This window comes from Elgaria multicarinata, chromosome 3, assembly GCF_023053635.1.
Source record: "Elgaria multicarinata webbii isolate HBS135686 ecotype San Diego chromosome 3, rElgMul1.1.pri, whole genome shotgun sequence".
NCBI lineage: Eukaryota > Metazoa > Chordata > Lepidosauria > Squamata > Anguidae > Elgaria > Elgaria multicarinata.
This window is the reverse complement of record NC_086173.1, coordinates 117,469,267-117,491,891: the sequence shown is the minus strand read 5'-3', so window position 1 is coordinate 117,491,891 and position 22,625 is coordinate 117,469,267. Positions and strand designations below refer to the sequence as shown.

At 40.1% G+C, this 22,625-nt stretch overlaps 1 protein-coding gene across 1 annotated transcript in view; it reads left to right on the top strand.

The window, feature by feature from the left end:
- The window catches only part of EEFSEC (eukaryotic elongation factor, selenocysteine-tRNA specific), a 181,363-nt gene that overhangs the window by 122,309 nt on the left and 36,429 nt on the right, over window positions 1–22,625 (top strand). Inside the window, exon 6 of the mRNA XM_063121614.1 lies at window positions 1,652–1,808. Coding sequence (XP_062977684.1) covers window positions 1,652–1,808 — 157 coding nt within the window. The remainder of the gene's footprint in view (window positions 1–1,651; window positions 1,809–22,625) is intronic.

Genomic DNA, 22,625 nt, shown 5'->3' with positions numbered 1-22,625 from the left:
CTGGTGCTGACACTGGCTTTGTTTTGGTGCCAAGTTAAAACACGGCTTTTTATCAAAGCCTTTGCGGGATAAATTTGCCTAAAGCTGCAGCATAGTTGTAATTGTTTTTATTGCTTTTACATTTTCTACTGGTTTTAGCTTGTTAATGGTTTAATAAATAAACAAATGTTTTAATAAATAAAATTATTTGGGGGAAATCACTTACAAGAGCCCAATTTAATTGTCAATCTTGTCCTCTTTTCTCCCTCTCTTTCGGTAGCCCTCCTTGGATTGGAGAGAGTGCTCATAAGGCAGCTGTGCATGTTCAAGGGACTGGCTGGATTGGGCCCCAAATAAAAACAAATAATACATGTTCAAAACTACCTGACTTGTGACTTAATTGCTAAGTTGGCAATTTGAGGCAGGGCCTCTGAGGTCCAAATCTAATACTGTTCAATGAACCTCGTGACGTCTGTTTTATGACTTATTCTAACAATATTTTGAAGACATTTGGTTGTTGTTGTTTTTACCAATACAGATTAGCTACAAGAAGAACTATATGCAACTCAAAAACTTGCAACCTGCATTTTAAATAGTACTCTTCTTCCACACCCAAGGATTAGTTTTGTTCTGTATTTCTTATTTAGCGTGACACAGAAATGTGATGTTGATTTTGGTGGAGAATCTAATGGTAGCTTTCCCTTCAGTATAACAACTTTTCCTTATTGCTTTTCACGTAAAGGCTCTTCTTATGACACAGAGGCACAGTGACTTCAGGGGTTAGTAACATCCAAAGATATTCACACCTTAGGGATTAGGCTCACTTGGTTGCACCTTTGCCTTTGCTAGTGCCCCGGGGAGGGTCGTTTATCTTTGCCTGTGTAACAAGCTTGCTGCCTCTTGTACCCGATTGCTTAATTACGAATCCAAACTTGGAATGGTGACTCCCACTGGTTTAATAATCTTTAAATTAAAATTCAATACAGCTGGTTTAAGACACTGGGTTTAACACATCAACGTGATTACATACTCCTTTGAAAGGTGAATTTTTAAAAGCTGTGTTGGTAGCACTTTGCCTTATTCAGGCAGGCAAAAGAATCTGTTGAAATGAAAGTGGTGCGGAGTTGAGAATAGCTAAGGTAGATTTATATGAGCAATGGCTCAGCGAAGGAGTTGGTTGCTTAGCTCTGATCAGAATATGAAATTTAGCACCTTCCTGCCATTGCTTCCTGGCCTTCATTGTTCCCTTAAGGTTAATATGTCATATTGCTGCGGTTACAATAGAAGTCTGAATTGGCAGAATTCCCCTTCTGTACAACCTCAAAGGTAGAACAGTTCTATTAAGTATCGTCTTTATATTTTGTAACCCTATGCCCCCAGAATCTTTGGCCCATAGTTCTCAGCCTTCGGACCTCCCTTGCAGCTCCTGCCAGCCAATTTTAATCACAGTTAAACTGACAACTCTCCCTTCCTTCACAGAAACTGGACTATAAAAATGCTGGTATCTATGTTTCCTAAAAAATTTGAATGTTCCTGACCATTCCATGCCATCACAATCAATCAGGCAATCAGTGTAGAGGCTTCAGCACAGTTAACACAATATAATATAGCTTTAAAAAAAAAAAAAAAAAAAAAAAAAACCTTAGAAATTTCCTTTTGCTTTTATTTGTAGTTCTGTGATGATTACAGTGTGATTGGTCGTTCACTGTTCAAAAAGGAGACCAACATTCAAATTTTCGTGGGACTGAAGGTCAAACTATCTACAGGAGAGGAAGGCATAATAGAAGGTGGTTTTGGGCAGAGTGGAAAGTTTAAAATTCGTATTCCAGGTAAGTGGTTTCCTTTGCTGCTTTGATACATTCAGAAGAACTTTTTCTTACGTCCTAAAAAATTCCAAGGAGGTATCTGCGGTAAACAAATAGTAGGTATCATCAAATTCACTCACTCTGGGAAATGGTTTTTAGGGCATAACCAAAAGGGGAATCCTTCTTTTGAATATTTACAGTACCTGTGGAAAGTGCAGCCTTTCAGTGAAAAAGGAAACGGGAGGGACAGAAGTGTTTGCAGCACAGCAGCTTCTTCTTCGTGGTCTCTGTGCATCACACCGTGGGCTCTGCGCCTGCGTGGAGCAACATCAGGAAACTTCTAGAGCTGAGGTGTTCTGGGCAGGAACCCTTCTCCCAGGGCGCCGTGCGCATGCTCAGAGGGGCTCCCGCCCATTCTCCTCATTTCTCTTTCTACCACCATCGTGGCAACATCGTTTTGGAGAAGCTCTCTTTTTTATTCTTTCAGGTGTTCTTAAAAAAACAAAACCACAATTAGTTAGTTAGTATTTAGGAATATAGTTTCATTTTGGGTTGCACTTTGCCACCAGAAAAATACGGATGAGTCATATGGCCTTAAGGGCCCCATTTTGTAAGTGGAAGTAAGCTTCCACCGTCGGACAGCCACGCCCTTTGCCTCTTGTGCTTGGGCGAGGGCCATGTTGTTGAGAAGTGCCTGTTTTGCCAGGCCTTCTCCAAGCAGACTCTGAGGCATCGCTGCGCTTGACTTAAAGCTATTATGTGGGACAAAACTCTCCAGGCGGTTGACACTTCTGCTGAGCCGCAACATTCAGGCAGTATTTCTCCTCCATCTTTGCTTCTCCAAGAAGCAGGACCATGTAGGCAGTCGGCATCTCCAACACGAGCTGTGACTTTAACCATAGCTAAGAAATTGTCAAAAAAAGCTAAGTCTGTTAAACTTACTACTTCTCTTGACCAAAAGAAAAAGAGAAAACAGAAAAAGGTAGCCAAGACCATGTTGACCAATATGTCACCTTCACGGTCCCCTCAGCGGCCTCTAATTGTTGAACGCATTGACCCTGACGATTGTCGGTCTCCCCAATGGCAATCAGACTTTCAAGAGATCGGTACCGATGCTTTGGTCCCAGCTCCAATGCCGATCACTATGATGACCGGGGCTGGCCATTGATCACCCTGCATACAGCCTCTTTTGGGGATACCATCTCTGCCGCCTTTGCTCTGCTCACCAATTCCAACAGTGCAATCCTGGAATGAGCTGGAACCTCACCCACTCACTTCAACTTCTGAAGGAGAAATTACAGACGTATCCCCACATCAATCTTGCTCTCCTTCGCGACAGCATGAAGACCCACAACGACATCATTTGCGGCAATCGCTGGAGTCGATGTTTATGGCAGCATCGAGCAGGGATTATTATCCTCCATCATACGGTCGACACCGATCGAGGTCACCCCCTGAATGGGACAGGCGCTCTGATATGGGCCGCTCTTCTTAGCGATCCACGTACTATGATTACAAACCACAATCTCAACGCTACTATGATAGGAGAGGTGGGGACTCTTATGATCGTCATTGCTATGATGACATAGATTACCGAAATCGACGAGAGTATCGACGTTGTATCTTGAGACATATTCCAGCTCATCAATACCAGACGGACCAGCATTCGCAACAACTACTTGCGCAGCAGCCTGATCCTGTTCCTTCTTCACTCCCTGACGTGGGCGGTACCCGTCCTTCTGTTCAGCAGGTGTGAGATCTCATTTCTCTACCATCAGCCAACCCACCATCGGATATTGAAGACTATTGTTCTGCTTCTGCTTCTCTGTCCGTTCATCCGTCAATCTCATCTCTGGACGCAGATGTTGCTGCTTAGGGAGCTCTTTCCCTGTCATAGGACCTGGGACAGTTTGCAGACCAGGTCATGCGTATGGCTCAGGCATTGGGAATTGCTGTTCAGCAATCTGCCCCCACCATTCAAGACCCAGTCTTTGACTCGGTGTCGACTGACATAACCCATCCAGTTTCAATACCGATGCTTCCAGTTCTGTTAGACACCATCAAACATTCCTGGGACACTCCAACATTGATGCCCCCAACGTCAAAGTGACTGGATAGCCTTTATAAAGTTCAGCAGGTGGGAGCTGCTTTCCTTTTTCAGCACCTGGCCCTGAACTCTGTTATTGTAGAGGCAGCCCAAGGCAAGACCCCATGTCAACATGCTTCACTCATAGATAAAGAAGGAAGGTGTCTGGATCCCCTGGGTTGCCGAGTTTGTTCTTCTGCCAGTTTGGGTTTGCTAGTGGCCAACTACCAGGCCACAATGTTTGGTTCCCAGCTCCTGTTATGGGAAAAAATGGGAACGTTAATAGATCATCTTCCTGATGATAAGTGCACTCTTGCTCATCGCCTCCATAATGAAGCCTTTAAACTATCCCGCCAACAAATTCATACATCTAAACACAAAGTGGACTGCAGGTCAAAGGCCGTCATCACAGCCATTGCCTTGCGTAGACACGCCTGGCTTAGTTCGGCAGGTCTTTCCTAAGAGATGTAGGCAAAAATTGAGGATCTACCTTTCGATGGTTCCGGTCTTTTTAATGATAAAATTGACAACACACTTGATGCTGTTCAGAAAGCTCGTGCGATGGTGAGAAAAATGGGATTCCAACAGCCTTATATCCCACTACATCACCGATGGTCTTGACCTCGACCGTCTTTCTCTCAGGATCAATACCATCAACAACAATCTTCCTTTCAGCAGAAACCTCCACAGCAGAGAAGACAATTTCCCACTTCCAGGGGAAGGGGTTTCCTGAAAAGAAACGATCCTTCAAACTGCAAGAGGTTTTGACTCATGCCAGACTCAGTTAACAGAGCACCCCAGCCTTTTCAGAGAATGTTTGGCTCCTTTTCTTCTAGCTTGGCAAGCTATCTCCAACGACTGATGGGTCCTCTCTATTATAGAAAAAGGCTACCGTTTGGAATTCGAAGACATCCCTCCTCTAGGCACTGTGAAGTATACCTCAAACAACAACACCCTTTCATCAGAAGTCTCCTTGTTGCTCCGCAAGGGGGCCATAGAGAACGTCCCACCTGACAACCTTCACAATAGGTTTTACTCCAGGTACCAAAGAAAGACAGAGGTCTTCATCCAATTCTGGACCTGCGTGACCTCAATACTTAACTCTGTGTCAGGAAATTCCGAAAGGTCTCGCTAACATCTCTTCTCCCTCTTCTCGAAGAAGGTAGCTGGTTCGCATCTATCGATCTCTGCGATGCCTAGTTCCATGTCTTCATCAATCACTCCCACCACAAGAACCTGTGTTTTATTGTCAGAGACGTGATTAACCACAATACACTGCACTTCCCTTTGGTCTCTCCACCGCACTGAGAGTATTCTTGAAATGCATGGCTGTCTGTGCAAATCTCAGGCTTACTGGCGTCAAGGTATATCCTTACCTCGATGACTGGCTCCTTGTTGCAAAGACGAAGCCCCAACTACAGAGGTCCATCGTCATCACAATCAACCTTCTGTGTCAACTCGGCCTGTATATAAATTATAAGAAGTCTCATCTCCACCTGCAACAAACCATCCAATTTCTAAGCGGTCTATTGGACTCTACCATCAGCAGGGCTTTTTCTCCCACTAAATCAGGTCCAAAAGATAACATAGCTCGCAACAAGTATCAAGAAAGCAACTCAGGTCAGGGCATTCAATGTCCAACACTTACTTGGACTTATAGCCTCGACAACAGCTGTTGTATAGCAGTCCAGGTTCCGAATGCAGCCTCTACAGTTTTGGTTCCTCCAGACGTTCGACATCACCAAGAACCCCAGACATACCAAGATGAATCTGCCACTTTTCATCCAGGCCTCCCTCTAGTGGTGGACACGGCTGAGTTCTCTAAATCAGGGAGTTCCTTTTCACTCTCACAGCGTTCAAGGCATTGTAAACTGCCCAGAGAGCTTCGGCTATGGGGCGGTATATAAATTAAATACATATAAATAAATAAATAAATAAATAAATAAATAAATAAATAGTAACAACAGATGCCTCCCTCCTCGGCTGGGGTGCCCAGTATCAGGGCTTGCGAGTCCATGGACATTGGACCAATGTTGATGCACCAACCACATAAACTAGTTAAAATTAATGGCGGCTTACAAAGCCTTCGAACTGAACCTTCAACATGGACTTTTACAGGTCACAGCAGACAACACTACCACCATTGCCTACCTGAACAAACAAGAGGGAACAAAATCTCGGCCCCTCCCATTCACAGCAGGTTGCCATGGATTGTAACAAGTAACGCAAATAGAAATAAGAAGCCTCTTTTCTGTTTATTACAGAAAGGTTGCTTCAGGTATTTCACTGACACCTGCCAACTTAGATGAAGAGCATTCTGGAGCACTTTCAAATGAGGATTTATCATGGGCAGAAGCAATGATGTATGTTGGGGCAAAAGAAGTTCCAAACATCAAGCATAACCTGATGAGTTCTGAGCTAGTGGTGACCAACCAAGAAAGAGAACTTGGAGTTCTGGTGGAGAACTTGATGAAAATAGCTACTCAGAGTGTGGCTGCTGTAAAAAAGGCAAACTCCATATTAGACATGAATAGAAAATGAATTGAAAATAAAACTGCCAAAATCATACTGCCTTTATACTTCTCTATAGTGTGACCACACTTAGAATACTGTACACAGTTCTGGTCACCATACTTTTGTAGAGCTGGAAAAGTGCAGAAAAGGGCAACTAAAGTGATCGAGGTACTGGAGCATCTTTCCTATGAGGGAAGGTTACAACAGCTGGGATTGTTTAGCTTGGAAAAAGGAGGGTAAGGGGAGACATGATAGAGGTGCACAAAATTATGCATGGTGTGGAGAATGTGGATAGGGAGACATTTTTCTCCCTTTCTCAAAATACTAGAACCTAGAGTCATCCCATGAAGCTGATTGGTGGGAGATTCAGGATAAAAGGAAGTACTTCTTCACACAGTGCATAGGTAAACTATGGAATTTGCTACTACAAGATGTAGTGATGCCCACCAGTTTAGATGGTTTAGAGGAGGGTTAGATAAATTCCTGGAGGAGAAGGCTATCAATGGCTACTAGTCCTGATGGCTATGTTCTACCTCCAGTATCAGAAGCAGTAAGCCTATATACACCAATTGCTGGGGCACATGGGTGGAAGGGTGCTGTTGCACATGTGTCCTGCTTGCAGGTCCCTGGTCAACAGGTGGTTGGCCACTGTGTGAACAAAATGCTGGACTAGATTGACCCATGGTCTGATCCAGCATGGCTCTTCTTTGTGTTCTTATTACCCCCATTTGTATTATGCAAGGTCTTCCTAACCTTTCACAATAAGCTCTTCTGTCTAAGACTAATTTCCAATGCCAGTAATGTTACATTGAGACATAATACTGAGCTTGCAGGGTTTTTTCATCAGCCTAGAGCATTTATATAATGAGGAGAGTAAATATTTATTGTAGGGTCAAACAGAGAAAAGAACACGAAAGTGCTAGCAAATTCAGAATAAAAGGCCACATTCAGACTCCCTCAAACTCAGGGTTTAGCATAAGCTGGATGATTAAATTCATACTTACAGAGGGCTATTTGGATAGTTAGACATTTCCATATTGCTTCCAACACAGCAAGGTACTACTAGTTGTGAACTGAGAGTCCACATGAGGGACTTTCAGTACCATCTTGTAGACAGCTCCCTGGCTTCCAGCATGAGAACTGACAACCATGCCCCCTTCCTACTTTTTATAGATAGTGTTCAAAAGGAAAAGCAGAAGCCAGGGGGAACACCCATCCCCCTAGAAAAGAATTGCTGGTATTCCTTTTAATTTCTTAGTATATTTAGCCCGTTCAGTCAGGCATATTCAATCAAGCATAATTCTTTACAGTTCTCCCTCATGCTGATTTTTTTTAAAAATTAAAATACAAAACCCTAAACAAAATTGGGGAAATAAGTATCCTTGGTCAACCATCTCTGAGACATCTAGAAAGGAGTTGCCTTCAACCTGGTTGCTCTGATCAGCCTTTATTAGCGATTTTGGTTTCAGGCAGAGAGCTTGTAATTATAAGGTTTTACTATATTTTTCCCCCAAGCACATTTACCACTAAAGTGAGCTATAATGGAAAATGGGAAAAATAAATTATTAATGTGTGCATCTGTGATACCTCACATTATGGTGTCTGTTATGTGCAAGTAAGAATGTAAAATTCTGGAAGAAATGGTAATATAAGTCACTTTAATAACTAACATTGATATTTGGGTTAGATTTTTTTTTAAAAAAACACCCAAACTGAAATCTTTTAAGCGTGAATAAAAATAGGATCAAAAATAGATAATGTATGTAAGAAATGTTCCTTAGTTCTAGAAATGGAAAATGGAAAAAGCAAAAGTAATGCACAAGAAACATTTTGCAACAAGAATCACTGATGTCATCTTGCAAGCATATGCAAGTACTAGAACTAAATGCTGCTGATGATAGCACAGATATTAATTTTTCATTGCCAAGGTGTAGTTTGAATTTTGTTCACACATTATAAGAGATTTCAGTGTTATTTTATAAATTCCTGAAAATGTCAAACCAAAATATAGATGAACCCGTAACTTCACTATTAAATTATATATGTTAGCATTTCTGCCAGAATCTTACATTGTTACTAAAAAGTTTAATTTCTGAATCTACTGGTTTATGCAATGGCAATTGAAATATTTTCAATAGGATATTTATTGATGGAACATTTTTAAAATATTGTTTATTAATGCCTTAAACTGTACCTAATTGCTTTTCTTAGACTGGCAAAACCATTTTTTTTCATGACCAGTGTTTTGTTAGCTTTGAGGAAGACCTCAGCATTTTAACCACTCTGGCTCATTACAGTATACTACGTGTTCATTATACTGATTGTGAGATGTGATCTGTAGCGGCCTTTAGTATCATTAACGCATAGACTTCACAGCTTGTGAAAATTAAGTTCTACTGATGTTTACAAAATGTTCATGAAATATACTATTCTAATGTGCTCCTTTAATAACTTTTCTTTTGGATCTAGAGGAGAATCCAGTAGACTGGTCATGAGACCCTGAGGGATTTTGCAGACAATAGTTTAGATCCAAAGGTGCTAATGCGGAAGTGGAAAGCAGTTCTGTCTTCACAAAGTAGGGCCCTGACTTTCACTGAACCCATCCTATGAATCTCTTCTGTGACCCATGCTATGCTGTTGTCGAGGGCCCTCCCCCCTCAGGGCAATTTGTGGGAGAGCTGCACTGTATAGGAGGGACTGGCAGAAACTGGGTGTGAAAGAAAAAGATGGCAAACTGCAAACTTTAGAACTTGCAGAGAATAGATTCGGGTGTGCCCAGTTATGTTACACATGGCCATCTTTTCAGTCCGAATTTCTTTCAGACATCAGAATACTGGTTTCCTCATTTTATAGGTTGGAAGCTGAGACTATGGCCTTAGCTAGACCTAAAGTTTATCCCGGGGTCATCCCAGGGTCGTCCCTGCCTGCTCCCGGGATATCCTGTGTGTCATTTACATGAACAGGGATGACCCCGGGACGATCCCAGGATAAACCTTAGGTCTATCAAAAGGCCTATGTATCAGTTCCAACCAACAGTATATTGTTGGCTGATTTGAGGGGGAGAAGATGCTTACATGAGTGGTCTACTCACATGAGCCATGAACTCATGCAACCTCATGGCTTGCCGTACATGAAAACAAAAATGGCAAGTTCTCGTTTTAGTTTTCACAGGAAAGGAGCCCCAGCATTGTGTGAGATTGTAGTATCAAGTTAAATTGCTCATATGAACAGTATTTTCCTCAAGTCAGCTGACAATCTATCATTGGAACCGACTCTGAGTGGCATATGTTGTGCTTCAGTGTGGTGGCCCCTTTCCTATGGAACTCCTTGACTTTGGATGACAGGCAGGTGCCAACGTTGTGCTGTTTCTGGCGCCTCCTTTATTTCAGAAAGCCTTCCTTGAGTGTTCAGCCACATTTTATCAGAATTCTGTTTTCTTTTAAAAATATTTATTATTTATTTATTACATTTTTATACCTCCCCATAGCTGAACTGCTCTGGGTGGTTCATGAAATAGTAATTATTTTCACTTGGTGTTTTATTCTTTTGTCCTGTTTTGTATCTTTTATATGAAGATTTTGTATCTTTTATCTTTTTGTTCACCGCTTCAAATACAAATGTTCTAAATAAATAAATAATATTGGAGCTAAGGATCAAGTCTGACACTCTGTCTATGGCCATGCTGCTCTCTTCGTTTCCCTGTGGGCATACGTTGTTGTTGTTGTTTAAACCTTATTTTTAATTTACATAAATGGTTAAAATAAGATAATCTGTTTAGGTTTCCACATTGCTATATATAAAAAGAAAAGAAATTAGTTGTGAACTGACTTTTTCTGATGGGCTTTGGAGTAGCTGGGTTTAGTACACTCATTTTGCTTCCTTGGAATATATAAATAGCATGCAAATAGGGCTCGATAAGCCCTATTTATTTCGATGTAAAATTGAAGTATAAGACTAAGACTATGTCCAAATGGTAGCATTCCACAGTGATAGTTTGCAAAACAGGAAGCATGTCTGGGAGTTAGCTCTGGGAATTCCAGTTAGTAAGGAGTTTTAATATTGCAGTCACTGGAGAAAGCTCTACTACATGTTTCCATGTAGCTTGTAGTGTCAAGTCTGAAAGAATCCTTGTATAAGGCAAGAAACCTTAGACTATATTGGCAGCTGTTGACTGTTTAGTAGACCATATTTCCAAGTAACAGAATGTTGTCATACCAAATGTATCCTTGCCACCATCTGGGGAACAAGTAGCACAAGCTGTGATTGTCTCAACAGGCATTGAGGTCTTTTTGAGACTGTGGAATGTTGTGTTTCTATCCTTTGTTCTCAGCAAAACAAAAGACACACTTTCTTCCATCCAGTGCTTAGATGTCACCTCCGTGGCAATGTCCCATGTTGCACAACAAATCAAATAATAACATATAGGATTGCCTGTTCCTATTTTTCATTCACTACAGGTGCAATCCTATGCCTGTTTAGAGAGAGGGAAAAAGTCTTGCAATTCTCAGCATGCATCCTAGATCATTTGTGGGATGGATTGTGTTAGGCATTTTACAAGACATGACAGAATATTGTAGCGACCTTTTCTCCAACCCATTTTCTAGCCTGAAGCTGGCCACCCATAATGCAGGTAGAGTAGCCTAAATAAGACAGTTTTGTAGAATCAAAACAGCATGAACTGTGAAAAAAAAAAAGCATGATTGGGAAATTGTTAGATATCTGTTTCTTTAAGAGCTAACAACTTTTCAGTAAGGGAAAGGGTAGTGAATATGACGTTGTTTAAGTCAAATATAGTTCACATTCCATTGTTAGGTCAGTGTTGCTTTTTTAATATGTCTGTATCCTGTTTGTGGTTTTTTTTAAAAAGATTTTTTTTTATTAAGTTTAGCTGGTCGCATTCCCCTCTTCTCTTTCTCTCCACATACACACTGTTATATCTCTTGTTCTTTCACATAACAGTTCCTTTCATACAAGCTTGCTCATATAACCTCTCTAGAAATAATTTAATTAATTTCTTGAAGATTCCGTAAACATGCCTGCATACAAACATCTCCCACTTCTCATGAGTACAACTTAGAAGTTTAAATTGTTGAGGGATGACTTAAGTTTGAGACACATAATAGTTTCTACACCACACACACAGACTGTGGTAGAAAAGAAAAAAAAACAGTTATGTGCATTCTGTATATGTGAATAGATTGCACAGAGAGGAAACCTGCCCTTTTTCATAGAGCATTTTATTGTGTTGGAGAAATAGTTGTTAAATAAGAGATAATGGTAGAACTATATTTTCTTCAAGCACAGGTGCTGAACTTTGCATCTTAAGGCTGCAGTCCTATATAACCTTACATGAGAATAGCTCTCATTAAAACTAATGTGGTATGCTTTTGAGTGGACATGTGTAAGACTGTATTGTAGGACTCTCAGTGTGCATTTGAAAAATAACGAATAGAGATTTTTTTTATGAACAGCAACATCCCATAACACAGGAAATATGGAAGAAATGTACAAAAAATACAAGAATGTCATGGATGCAAATGAGTAAATTTATAAGTATCAGAAAGATAATAAGGCAAAGCACAAGAGACTTAACAGAATGGGTAAAAATTATAGACAATTACAAAGTAGGAGATAAGGGCATAATAACACAAGTATACAGAATCTTAATAAAGCAGGAGATTAGGGGGAATATAACAATAAAACAGATATGGGAAAGAGACATTGAAGAGGAGATTGAGGATGGAGAATGGAGAATATTTTTTTGAGAGATTCCCCTTCCAAACAACATCCACAAGAATAAAAGAAGGCATGCTAAAATTAGTCCAGAAGTGGTATCTGACACCCGTGAGGTTGGCAAAAAATCAGTAAGAATCTGTCACTTTTGTGTTGGAGAGGATGTAAAAACAGTGGAACCCAAATTCATATGTGGTGGGAGTGTAGAAAGGTTAGGAAGTTATGGGATAAGATTTTCCAAGAAATAGTAAAAATTACCGACCAAAAGATCTGTAGAACACCAGAGTTAGCTTTATTGAATATGTATGTTAAAGAAAATAGAAAGATAAAAGAAAAAGTATTAATTGGATTTTTGTTGACCGCCGCAAGGCAATTAATAGCAAGTAATTGGAAGACAGCTCGGATGTGGACAGTATCTATGTGGAAAAAGAAAACTGAGATATAGCAATAAATGAAAAGCTGACACAGAAGTTAAGTGTATATAGAGGAATAAAGAAAAGAGATACTTTCAGGATGGATTGGCAAGAATACATAGACTATATGAAAAAAGAATTGAACAGAATAACTATGGCAGAAGCTTACAGAAATTTGTTGGACTCATGAAAAGAAGAATATATATAAGTAAACGATTGATTAATATACTACCCTGGAATAGAAAAAGAAAAATGAAAGATGGAGGAAGAAAAACTCTGAAATGGACCAAGCGTGGGGAGGGATTTTGAAGTAGTATTAATGTGTTTCATTTTTGCTTTTTCTCACTGTATCTTATTTTGAATACTCAATAAAAAAATTATCAGAGAAAAGAAAAATAAAGAATAGATTTTAGCTTCAAGGTTGAAAAGAGAAGCTTTTCAGTGTGTGGGCAATGTTTGCTGAGAGTTTAAAATCCTTAGGGGAGCTGAGCAGTGTTTTTGGCTGTCAAGGAGTGTCTTTGATATCCTGCTTCTTTCCTGTGGTATTTCCTGCTCTCCTTGCCCTGCTTTCCTCTCAACATGTATTATCTGAGTTGTCTTTCAGAAAATGAAAAGGGGCTCAGAAAAGGACAAGAAAATTGTATTAAAGGGCATTGATTGGTTATGGAAATGGAGAAGGAAATAGGAAGTCTACAATATGATAATTAGGCATTAATATGCAGACATGAAAGATGTGGATGCATCATGTTGGGATCAACCAGCAAAGTATGACACAGCCCAATCTTATGCACATTTACTTGGCATTAAGCCCCACTGACTTCCTCCCCAAAAATATGCCTAGCATTGTAGTTTAGAAGAGTAAATTTGAAGACAAGGAACATGTTGTTTCAGAGAAGATGCTTATTAGTTCATGAACTGACATCATGTTTGGACTGGTTTACACCTGCCAGCAGCTTCTTCCCGTGGTACTCTGATTGTCCGTAACAGAGTGATATCAATGACTAAGTTGCTTCCCATGCAAAACATCCACCTGGCTGGGAGGTTAATATTCAGATATTAAGGACTCTCATTATTGAACCTTCTCGCATGGCTCCTTCTTGCATACATGACCAGAGGAGAATGGACAGGAGCCAATGGGAAACAGTTTCCACAACTCTGCTAGCAAGTAAGAATCTTCCCTAAGTGTAGTGGAGAAACTGATGGTCAGGGTCAATTGCACCATTTCGGTTACTATATCAATTACTATTACCATTTGCCATAGAATAACAGCATGCTTGGATTCAATTTGTTGTTATTGCATTACATCTATTGAAAGTTGTCGTTTTTCATTTTTGAACTCCTTTTGGTTTGGATACACTAGATAATTCCCAGGCTTTCAGGCTGGTTTTCATTGTCCTGACTTGGACCTAATCAGGTAGCTGTTAAGAAAAGATTTGTTCTTCCTGTTGCTCTGTGGCACTTTTGCCTGCAGGGTTTTTCCCTACTCTTTCTGAGTTGAATAGCTAGAGATTGCTATACATACATATTGTTTAAAAGCAGCAGTGTTTTTCATTCAGAAGAAGTCGTGCATATCCAACATATTCATAACCATTCAGTGAACACTTCTGAGTTGGTTTGACTTTAAATATAGAACATCATGTTTTTCATAAGAAAGGACAAATGAACCAAGTTGAAATATCAGCTGTTTTCTTCTATATTAATTTCAGGCATGTTGAGCATTTTCAACAGGTAGATAGGTAGACAAACTTGCTTGTAGGCCTGGCTGTTCTTCAAGGTGTATTTTCTTTCATTTTGCATTACTATGTATTGTTTGCCTTTTTACTTTTCCTAAATGGAGTATATTATTGTTGTTGATTTATTGTGTCTTTAAAAAGTTGGAACACTTTCTTTAATTCAAAAGAAAATGTTGGCATTACTTTCAGTGAGGATAACATACCATTGGTTTTTTTTGTGAAATATTGATTTAACATGCAAATTAAAATGTCTCATCTGTATACTACTGAGATACTTTTTTTTGGTCAAAAATAAACTTACTCTAAATGCTACAAAAATCCTATACTGATTTCATAAAAATTATAAACAAGCAAGTGCTGACAAATTTAGGAAGGATCATGAAGTATATCTGTATATATTATATTCTTCTTTAAGACTTGGAACGTTTTTATCAGAAAGTTGCACTGAAAATTTGAACACCACTCACAAGTTATGTCTTCAAAGCAAAATGTGAAACAGGGAGTGTTATCAAATTGACTCAGGATGGGTTGAGAATTTGAAGCAGGATCACTCAACTATGTGTCCAATGGACTTCCGTGGTGGAAAATTACATTCTGTGGGTCTTTTCTTACCAGGGATAATGGGGCTTGTATTGCAGACCCATGACCCTTGATGAGAAAAGAAGCTCAGTCCATCATTTCCTGTAGGAGAGGCCCACCTGCCTTTTTCTGAGTTCTCCTCTGCCTGCTACCATGTTCCCTTTCCCTGTGTAAGGTTTGTTATCCTCTTGGTGGGAGGGAGGAAGGGTAGCGGCTGATAGAAGACTGGCATGTACCGGGGCCCTTCAAGTGTTCCTTTCAAACCATCCCAGGTTTTCTTGCATTCAGCAGGAACACTTGAAGAGCCTGTTTGATTTGGGGCTGAGCACCAGGCTTTGACCCATTCTTAAAACTTGACTGACCATCAGAGTTCCTTTCTTTAAAAATAAATAAATCTATCAGCAGTTTAAGAATACTTAATAGAATGTGTAATCTCAGGATGGATCTGGTTATAGAAAGAATGCAGCTCAAACACACTCAGCAACACTTACTATCTGGGAAGGCAGTTATAGGGGATGAAAAAAAAGCAGTGCATTGACATTTTGAGCCCATGTGCGTGCGCACTAGAATCAGGAGATGCCTTCTGTCTCTCCCTTAACTATTTAACCCCTAGAAATCCAAGAGAAGGGATTTGAAAGACAAACAAGTCTAGTATACATATGTGCTAGAAAGGCATCCAATGTCTCAGAAAAAGGCATGCCAGGGATTCTGTTTTACTAGGAATGAACAACAGAAAATAGGCCAAACTGCAGGGGCTGACTGTCAGTCAAAGTGTGTCCTTTAATATTTCTCTTAGTTCATGGTATTTCCATGCAGACAGGTTGCTTGGTACAATTCTTTACTATACTGGGGTTGAGGAGAGAGAAAATATATAGTTCAGTGATTGGGAGAAAAAGCATGCCCACAGATAGGTTGTGGTGAAGGGGATTTTACTGGAATTTTCAGTTAATTAGTTTCATTGTCAAATCAATAGTAATGGGCAAGTCAGTTTTTATATTCATACCTTCTTTCTTTCATTATCTACACTATTTATATACTGCTCCCTAGCCGAAGATGCACATTACACATTGTGCCTTAGAAAGTTCATGAGAGTGTGTGTTTTTAATGGATACAAGTACAAATAAGGCAGCTTAGCTCTCCAGAGATGAGTTGACATGTTCAAGCAATCCAACAGACAACATTTTCTCACTTAGTATGCTTACTTGTTAGGGGAGATCCTGCTTTTTGCAATCCCCTGCATTAAAACAGGATAATCTTGGTCTTTAGACCAAATGGATTTTAGGCGGGTTTCTTTGCGTCAGGCCTTCCTATTTATTAAAAGAAAAACAAGAGCCACTAGCCACAAGGCTTGCTGGGTTGCTTTTTCTTTGCATATCAGATGAAGCTGAGCCAGGAGGATTTCAGCAGAGAGGTGAATGCAAAATCCCAAGGGCAAACAGCAACAACAACAATAACTGTGTAAGTTGCATTTTGTTTAAAAGCTGGAGATTAGCTCTGCTTGTTCTTTCATAGTCTCTCTTCCCCTACCCTCTAAAACAAACAAAAAATGAAAATCCTTAAGGGGGTACTTCAAGCATAAATCTCCATCTTCCCGCTTTGTAAAACTTGGCCGCTATGACATGGACAGAGGCTGAAAGAGGCTGGTTGCCAGGAAAGCATCACTTTCCTTTATGATCGTTTCTTGAGCGGATTAAACTATGGCAGTATAAAAGTCTTGCTTGACCACAGAGGAGGTGGAAGTCTGGAATTTTTTATTATTAGTATTACTACTGTGGCATTGACCAAAAGAAAATCTTATCTACCTTCTAAGCACATGATGGGGTGACCTTTCAAACTGAGTGAATATCACAAAAGGATGATCAATTGATTGATTTGATTGATTTATTACATTTATATACCGCCCCATAGCTGAAGCTCTCTGGACAGTTTAGAAAAGTTAAAAACAGTGAACATTAAAAAGTATACAAAATTTAAAACCATCAAAAACATAAACAGTATAAAAACAATGGTATCCATTTAAAAACAACAGTTCTGGGGTCCGTTAAAAAACAAACAAACTTAGCATTGTTAAATTTATTTATTATTTATTTATTGCATTTCTATACCGCCCAATAGCCAAAGCTCTCTGGGAGGTTTACAAAATGCTGTTAAATGCCTGGGGAAAGAGAAAAGTCTTGACCTGGCGCTGAAAAGATAACAATGTTGGTGCCAGGCGAGCCTCATCGGGGAGATCATTCCTTAATTGGGGGACCACCACTGAAAAGGCCCTCTCCCTTGTTGCCATCCTCCGAGCTTCCCTCGGAGTAGGCACTCGAAGGAGGACCTTAGATGTTGAGCGCAGTGTACGGATAGGTTCATGTCAGGAGAGGCGTTCCATCAGGTATTGTGGTCCCAAGCCGTGTAGGGCTTTATGTTGTCATGACTTCTGGTTGGGTCAGAACTGTGGTTTAGGCTGTGTGCTCTTCACCAAGATGTGTGAATTTGAGTGCTTCTCTTTTGGTGTACCCCAATTCCCCATGCTGATCTATGAAATGCAGAAACTGTCAACTGGGCTGCAATGGGACGTCATGCTAATTTGTGGTTTAGCAAGATGTGAATGACTCTAGGCTGCTCATGCTTGAATGTTCCCTGTCCCAAGCTGCCAGAAGGACGAGTTGACAAGCTTTCACTTCTGCTTTTGATTAACCACAGCTTGTCATGTTACCTGGACCTGAACGGCATGACAAATTAGAAGTGGAAGCTTCTGCACTGCTCCTGGCCATTCAGCAGGGTGAGGGTAGGAAGGGAGTGTGTGAGCATAGGAGAAGACTGAGATTGTTCACATCTCACTAAAGCATACCTTCGCATAACATACAAATGCAGCCATCATGTCCTAGTTTCAAGCGGTGTTCTAGCTCCTGTTCTGCTATTCCTCACTTCTTGCTTCTGCACAGACTGAGCCTACTTCTGTATACCCTTTCAATCACTTCATTGTCCAATCTTCTCTGATTCATCTTGACTCCATCTTCTGTTTCTTAGATGGCCATTTTGGCTAGGTTGTAATCACGGCATGTGTGCTTATGGCCAGATTAAACATCTCTAGCTCAGCCGAGAACCCCAAAACATGGAATAATCTCTCCCAGCAGTTTCATGTATATTTTAAACAGTATGGGAGATATTTATTTATTTATTTATTTATTTACAATATTTAAATACTGCTCCCCATTCAAGAATTTCAGACAAATAGAATAAAAGAATAAAAACGGAATAAAAACACAATAAAAGTATTTTATTTATTTATTTATTTATTTATTACATTTTTATACCGCCCAATAGCCGAAGCTCTCTGGGCGGTTCACAAAAATTAAAACCTTCATAAAACAACCAACAAGTTAAAAAACACAAATACAAAATACAATATAAAAAGCACAACCAGGATAAAACCACGCAGCAAAATTGATATAAGGTTAAAATACAGAGTTAAAACAGTATAATTTAAGTTAAAATTAAGTGTTAAAATACTGAGTGAATAAAAAGGTCTTCAGCTGGCGACGAAAGGAGTACAGTGTAGGCGCCAGGCGGACCTCTCTGGGGAGCTCATTCCACAACCGGGGTGCCACAGCGGAGAAAGCTGTTTCTTTTACATTTTTAAAAGAAACAAAAGTGCAAATAAAACTGCAGTTGGTCATTAAGGGAAGGTTTCCTGGAACAATGATGTTTTAAAGGAGGCACAGAAGGAATACAAAGCTGGTACCTGCCTGACCTCCAGAAGAAGGGAATTTCATCGGATGGGGGCCACCACACTGAAGGCTTTTCCCCTGGTGGATTCCAGTCAGACGATAGGTCTATTTGGAACCACCAGGAGCATGACCTCAGATGACCTCAGTGACCGGGCAGGTTGATAAAGGGAGAAGGTGCTCTCTCAGGCATCCTGGTCCCAGGTTGTTTAGGGTTTTGTACGCTATTACAAGAACCTTAAACCTTGTCCGATAGCAAATAGGCAGCCAGATATGATGGAAATCACAGGCCAAAGGCCACATGTCTAACAGGAGACCCCTCCCCCGCTAAAAAGAAACTTCCATTGAGTGGCTTTGAGTAGATGCAATGGTGGCAGAGAAGTATAATTCTTCATGTGCATCACACATATAGGCTCTGTGCCTGCTCTGAGCTCGTATTGGGAAACTTCTAAAGCTGAGGCAAACAGTTTTGGCGGGAACCCCTCCCCCACCATCCACTGCGCATGTCCATGGGTTCCCGCCCTTCCCTTCAGTTCTCTGAGACCGAATTGTTATCAAGACGTCTTGACACGTCTTTGAGAAAGCATTTGCCGAGTGGTTTTCTTCAATTCTTAGTAGTGTTAGTAATTAGTTGTGTTAGTAGTTCTCTATTTTTCTACAAAAATAATAATAAATAATTTCATTTTACACTTCGTTTGACTGGACTGCATGGGCGTTAAAGCCCCATTTCGCAAATGCTTTGAATGTGGAAGCAAACTCCCCCCATCTGATGGACGTTCTCTTTGTTTACTCTTCTTGAGGGAGACACATATTGTTGAAACTTGTCATTTTTGTATGAGGTTCACAAAATAAACAAAACGCCATCAAGTGGATCGGCTGTTTTATAATAACAATCGTGTGTGTGTGTGTGCGTGCATGTGGAGAATATTGCATATTACAGTTCGGGAGGATTGCTTATGGAGAAAAGAATACTTTGGGGGTATTTGTGATGGGTAAGCAGATAGATAGCGCACCAAACAGTATATGGTAGATATGACTTAATTATTTCTTTTGTTGTTTTAAAGCATATACAAGAACTATTCACCCAACCTTTGAGAAAATCACATCTTCTGTAACTATGATTTTAAGAGAGAGGTGTGCTAAGCCTAATAAGCATCAAGGGATGATTATACAACTGATGATACGTTCCTGCCTCACAATGCGTTCTAAGATAAATTGCCCTGCTTTAGATAATGACTTCACAAACCCTACAAAAGTGTATGTGTGTGGGGGAGATTCTGATGTCACACAAACACAAAGTTCCCCAGAAAGATCAAAATTATCAGGAATGAACTAGGAGGAAGAATTGTCTAGCAGTAGTGAATCCGAAGTTTGTGAAGTTGATGATTCTGAAAGAGAAAATGTTTCAGCGATGCCAGATGCTGGTCAATTGGCTGAGTTCATGCCTACCTATTTTATTGCTGAAAACATTTTTATACTGCTTTTCAGTTCTGACAAAGGCTCCCAAAATGCTTTTGCCTGGTCCAAGTGACATTGCACAAGCAAAAGATCGAAGTCCAATGCATTCAGTGCTAAAAAGTTTGCCATCAATGAAATTCACCAAATCATTGTGACATTTCAGCCCAGCATACAAACTCTATTCCTAAATGGAATATATAGTGTAATGAAAAATTGTGTGTTTAATTGCATGTTGCCTTTTCACTGGAAAAGATGTCAGTAGTGGTGAAAACTCATAAATGCTACAAAACTGGTAGAAGACCATCAATAATAAGCTGTATAAGACAAGTGCAATCCGCAAAGACTTTCTGATGGCATGGGAGAGTTGTTGAGTACCACAGAAACATAGTTCTCTCTGTCTAATTTGTACATCAAGGAAATGTGTGTGTACTCCCTAATGTGTTTTTTTTCTGGTGCATGGACCCTGGGCTCTAGATTTCTGAGCTATCTGGCCTCAGATCATGACACTGATCTATCTTTTTTAATTTCATTGATCACTAATTGAACCCTTATCCTCCTTCCAACTCCCTGTTGGCATGCTAGATTTATGGAGGTTCACAGGAATATGTGTCTCCTGTATGTATTCTTCTGGGCTTTTTTTAGTAGGCTGTAGGATTTCACTAGTTAAAATTCCATATGCTTGTAGAGAGGCTGCCATGAATACAAACTGCCATGAATACATTTTCCCCAGCATCAAGCCAAACTGTTTTATCATAAGGCGAAGCCCCCATGAACAAATGCAAGATAATGGAGCATGCTCATTAATAAAGCAAAAATTTTGTGTAGCAGCTTTATCCATTTAACAGGTTTCTGCAGGTAGCAGCTCAGTGAATCCCTTTCACCATGCACTATGGTTGAGTTGCCGCCATAAGGCTAGCAAGAAAGAGTAGCAGCACTTCAGAGTCTGTGAGCTCATCTGAATTCAATAACTAACCATTTTTCCTCCTCTTGGAACATTGTGGCACCAAATAGTTAGTGCCTGTTCTCTCTGTATGTACCTACTCTTTAATCTTACACCACACATTAACCCTCTCTTGGTGTGTGAGTCAAAATAGAATCCCACTATTTCATAGAACTGTGCTGCTACTTTATTAGTGAATCATTATATCATATTTGGTCAGAAATATCACTAATAGAAAATTAGCAAGTTAATATTTAAAGGAGAGCTATTTTTTAAAATGGAGTACTCAGGGCAACCGTAGTGTAGAGAAAACTCTATGTGTTGCAAAACAAACAAATATGTTAACTGTGTGCCTCTGGACCCTTCCTTATCCCAAAGGCAAGTATCTTGAGCGGGGACCACTCAAAAGTGATTGTGGGCCTGATCTGTGGGGATAAATTGGAATTCTTTGTGATTTAATACTGACCTAGGTCTGTCACACTTACACGGCCAGCTTTGAGAAAACTCTGCTGTGCTTACATTATTAGTGCAGTTTTGGAAATCTGTTGCAGATTCTCTGCTACTTTTTGTTTGCTAGCAAGGTAGAGGTGACTTGGAATGGGATAAGGAGAAAGCCCCTATCTGTGAGCAATCTAGGATAGAGTTCTCTAGTCCATCCACCAAAGGATTCTAATTGGAGCTGTCTGAGCCAGCCTTAATACAATTTAGTTATCGCCAAGCAGAAGGATTTATTTATGGAACAGGCCTCTCTAGAACTTCCTCCGACCTCTGAGAAACTGTGAATATGAGAGAGCTGTTTGAGCAGGCATGCCGGGCTGGTGTATGCATTTCTTTAATAAGGCAGGGATTGATGTCTCTTGCAGTGCAGGGGTTAGGTAAACAACAGGCCCTTGGTTCAATGCTTTCCATGTTCAGTTGCTTGTTTATATGGATCTCAAAAGGTTAGGTTAGCCTTCTTGACATCTCAGGGGAGTTGTCTTAGCCATGGTATAACTCCCAACTCCTAGCATTCCTTTTTAGGTGAGGCATCTCCCAAATGGAAATGCAGCATTCTATGGCTAGTGATCAGACTCTAAAGATGAGGTTTGAGAAATACTCATTTAAAAATGTATTTTTGACATCTGAATCTAATTTTTTTTTACTGCCTAATTCTCTATATATTTACATGGGAGTAAGTCCTGCTGCATTCAGTGGGTTTATGCTTGATGTAGAAGTATATAGCACTGCAACCTAAGAGATAGTTTTTCTGTTTATTTGCTGTGCAGAATTCAGATGCCTCTTTGTAAGGCAAGGCTTACGGTGAAAGAAAATGGCATTTTCCTAGTTCTGAAACAGCAGATTGCATTCAATATCAATGTTTAGTTCTTGTGACATCAGTGTTTATGATTGACACATTCCCCACCCCCAATTCCTGTAAATTATGTGGAGTTTGAAAACTCAACTACTATGCCACATAAATGTGGGAATTCTCATATAGTTCCCCACTTTTATTTTAAAGTGATGAAAAGCATCATGACTCCCCACCTTTAGCATTTAGGAAAATGTTGTTCTGTTGTTCTTTTGGGTGCTAGATGCTGCGGTGCACACCTCCTCCAATTTGTTTTTGAAATGCCAAATACAACCACTGCATTTTTCTGTAGGAGGGGCAGCCATTCATTATTATTTGATC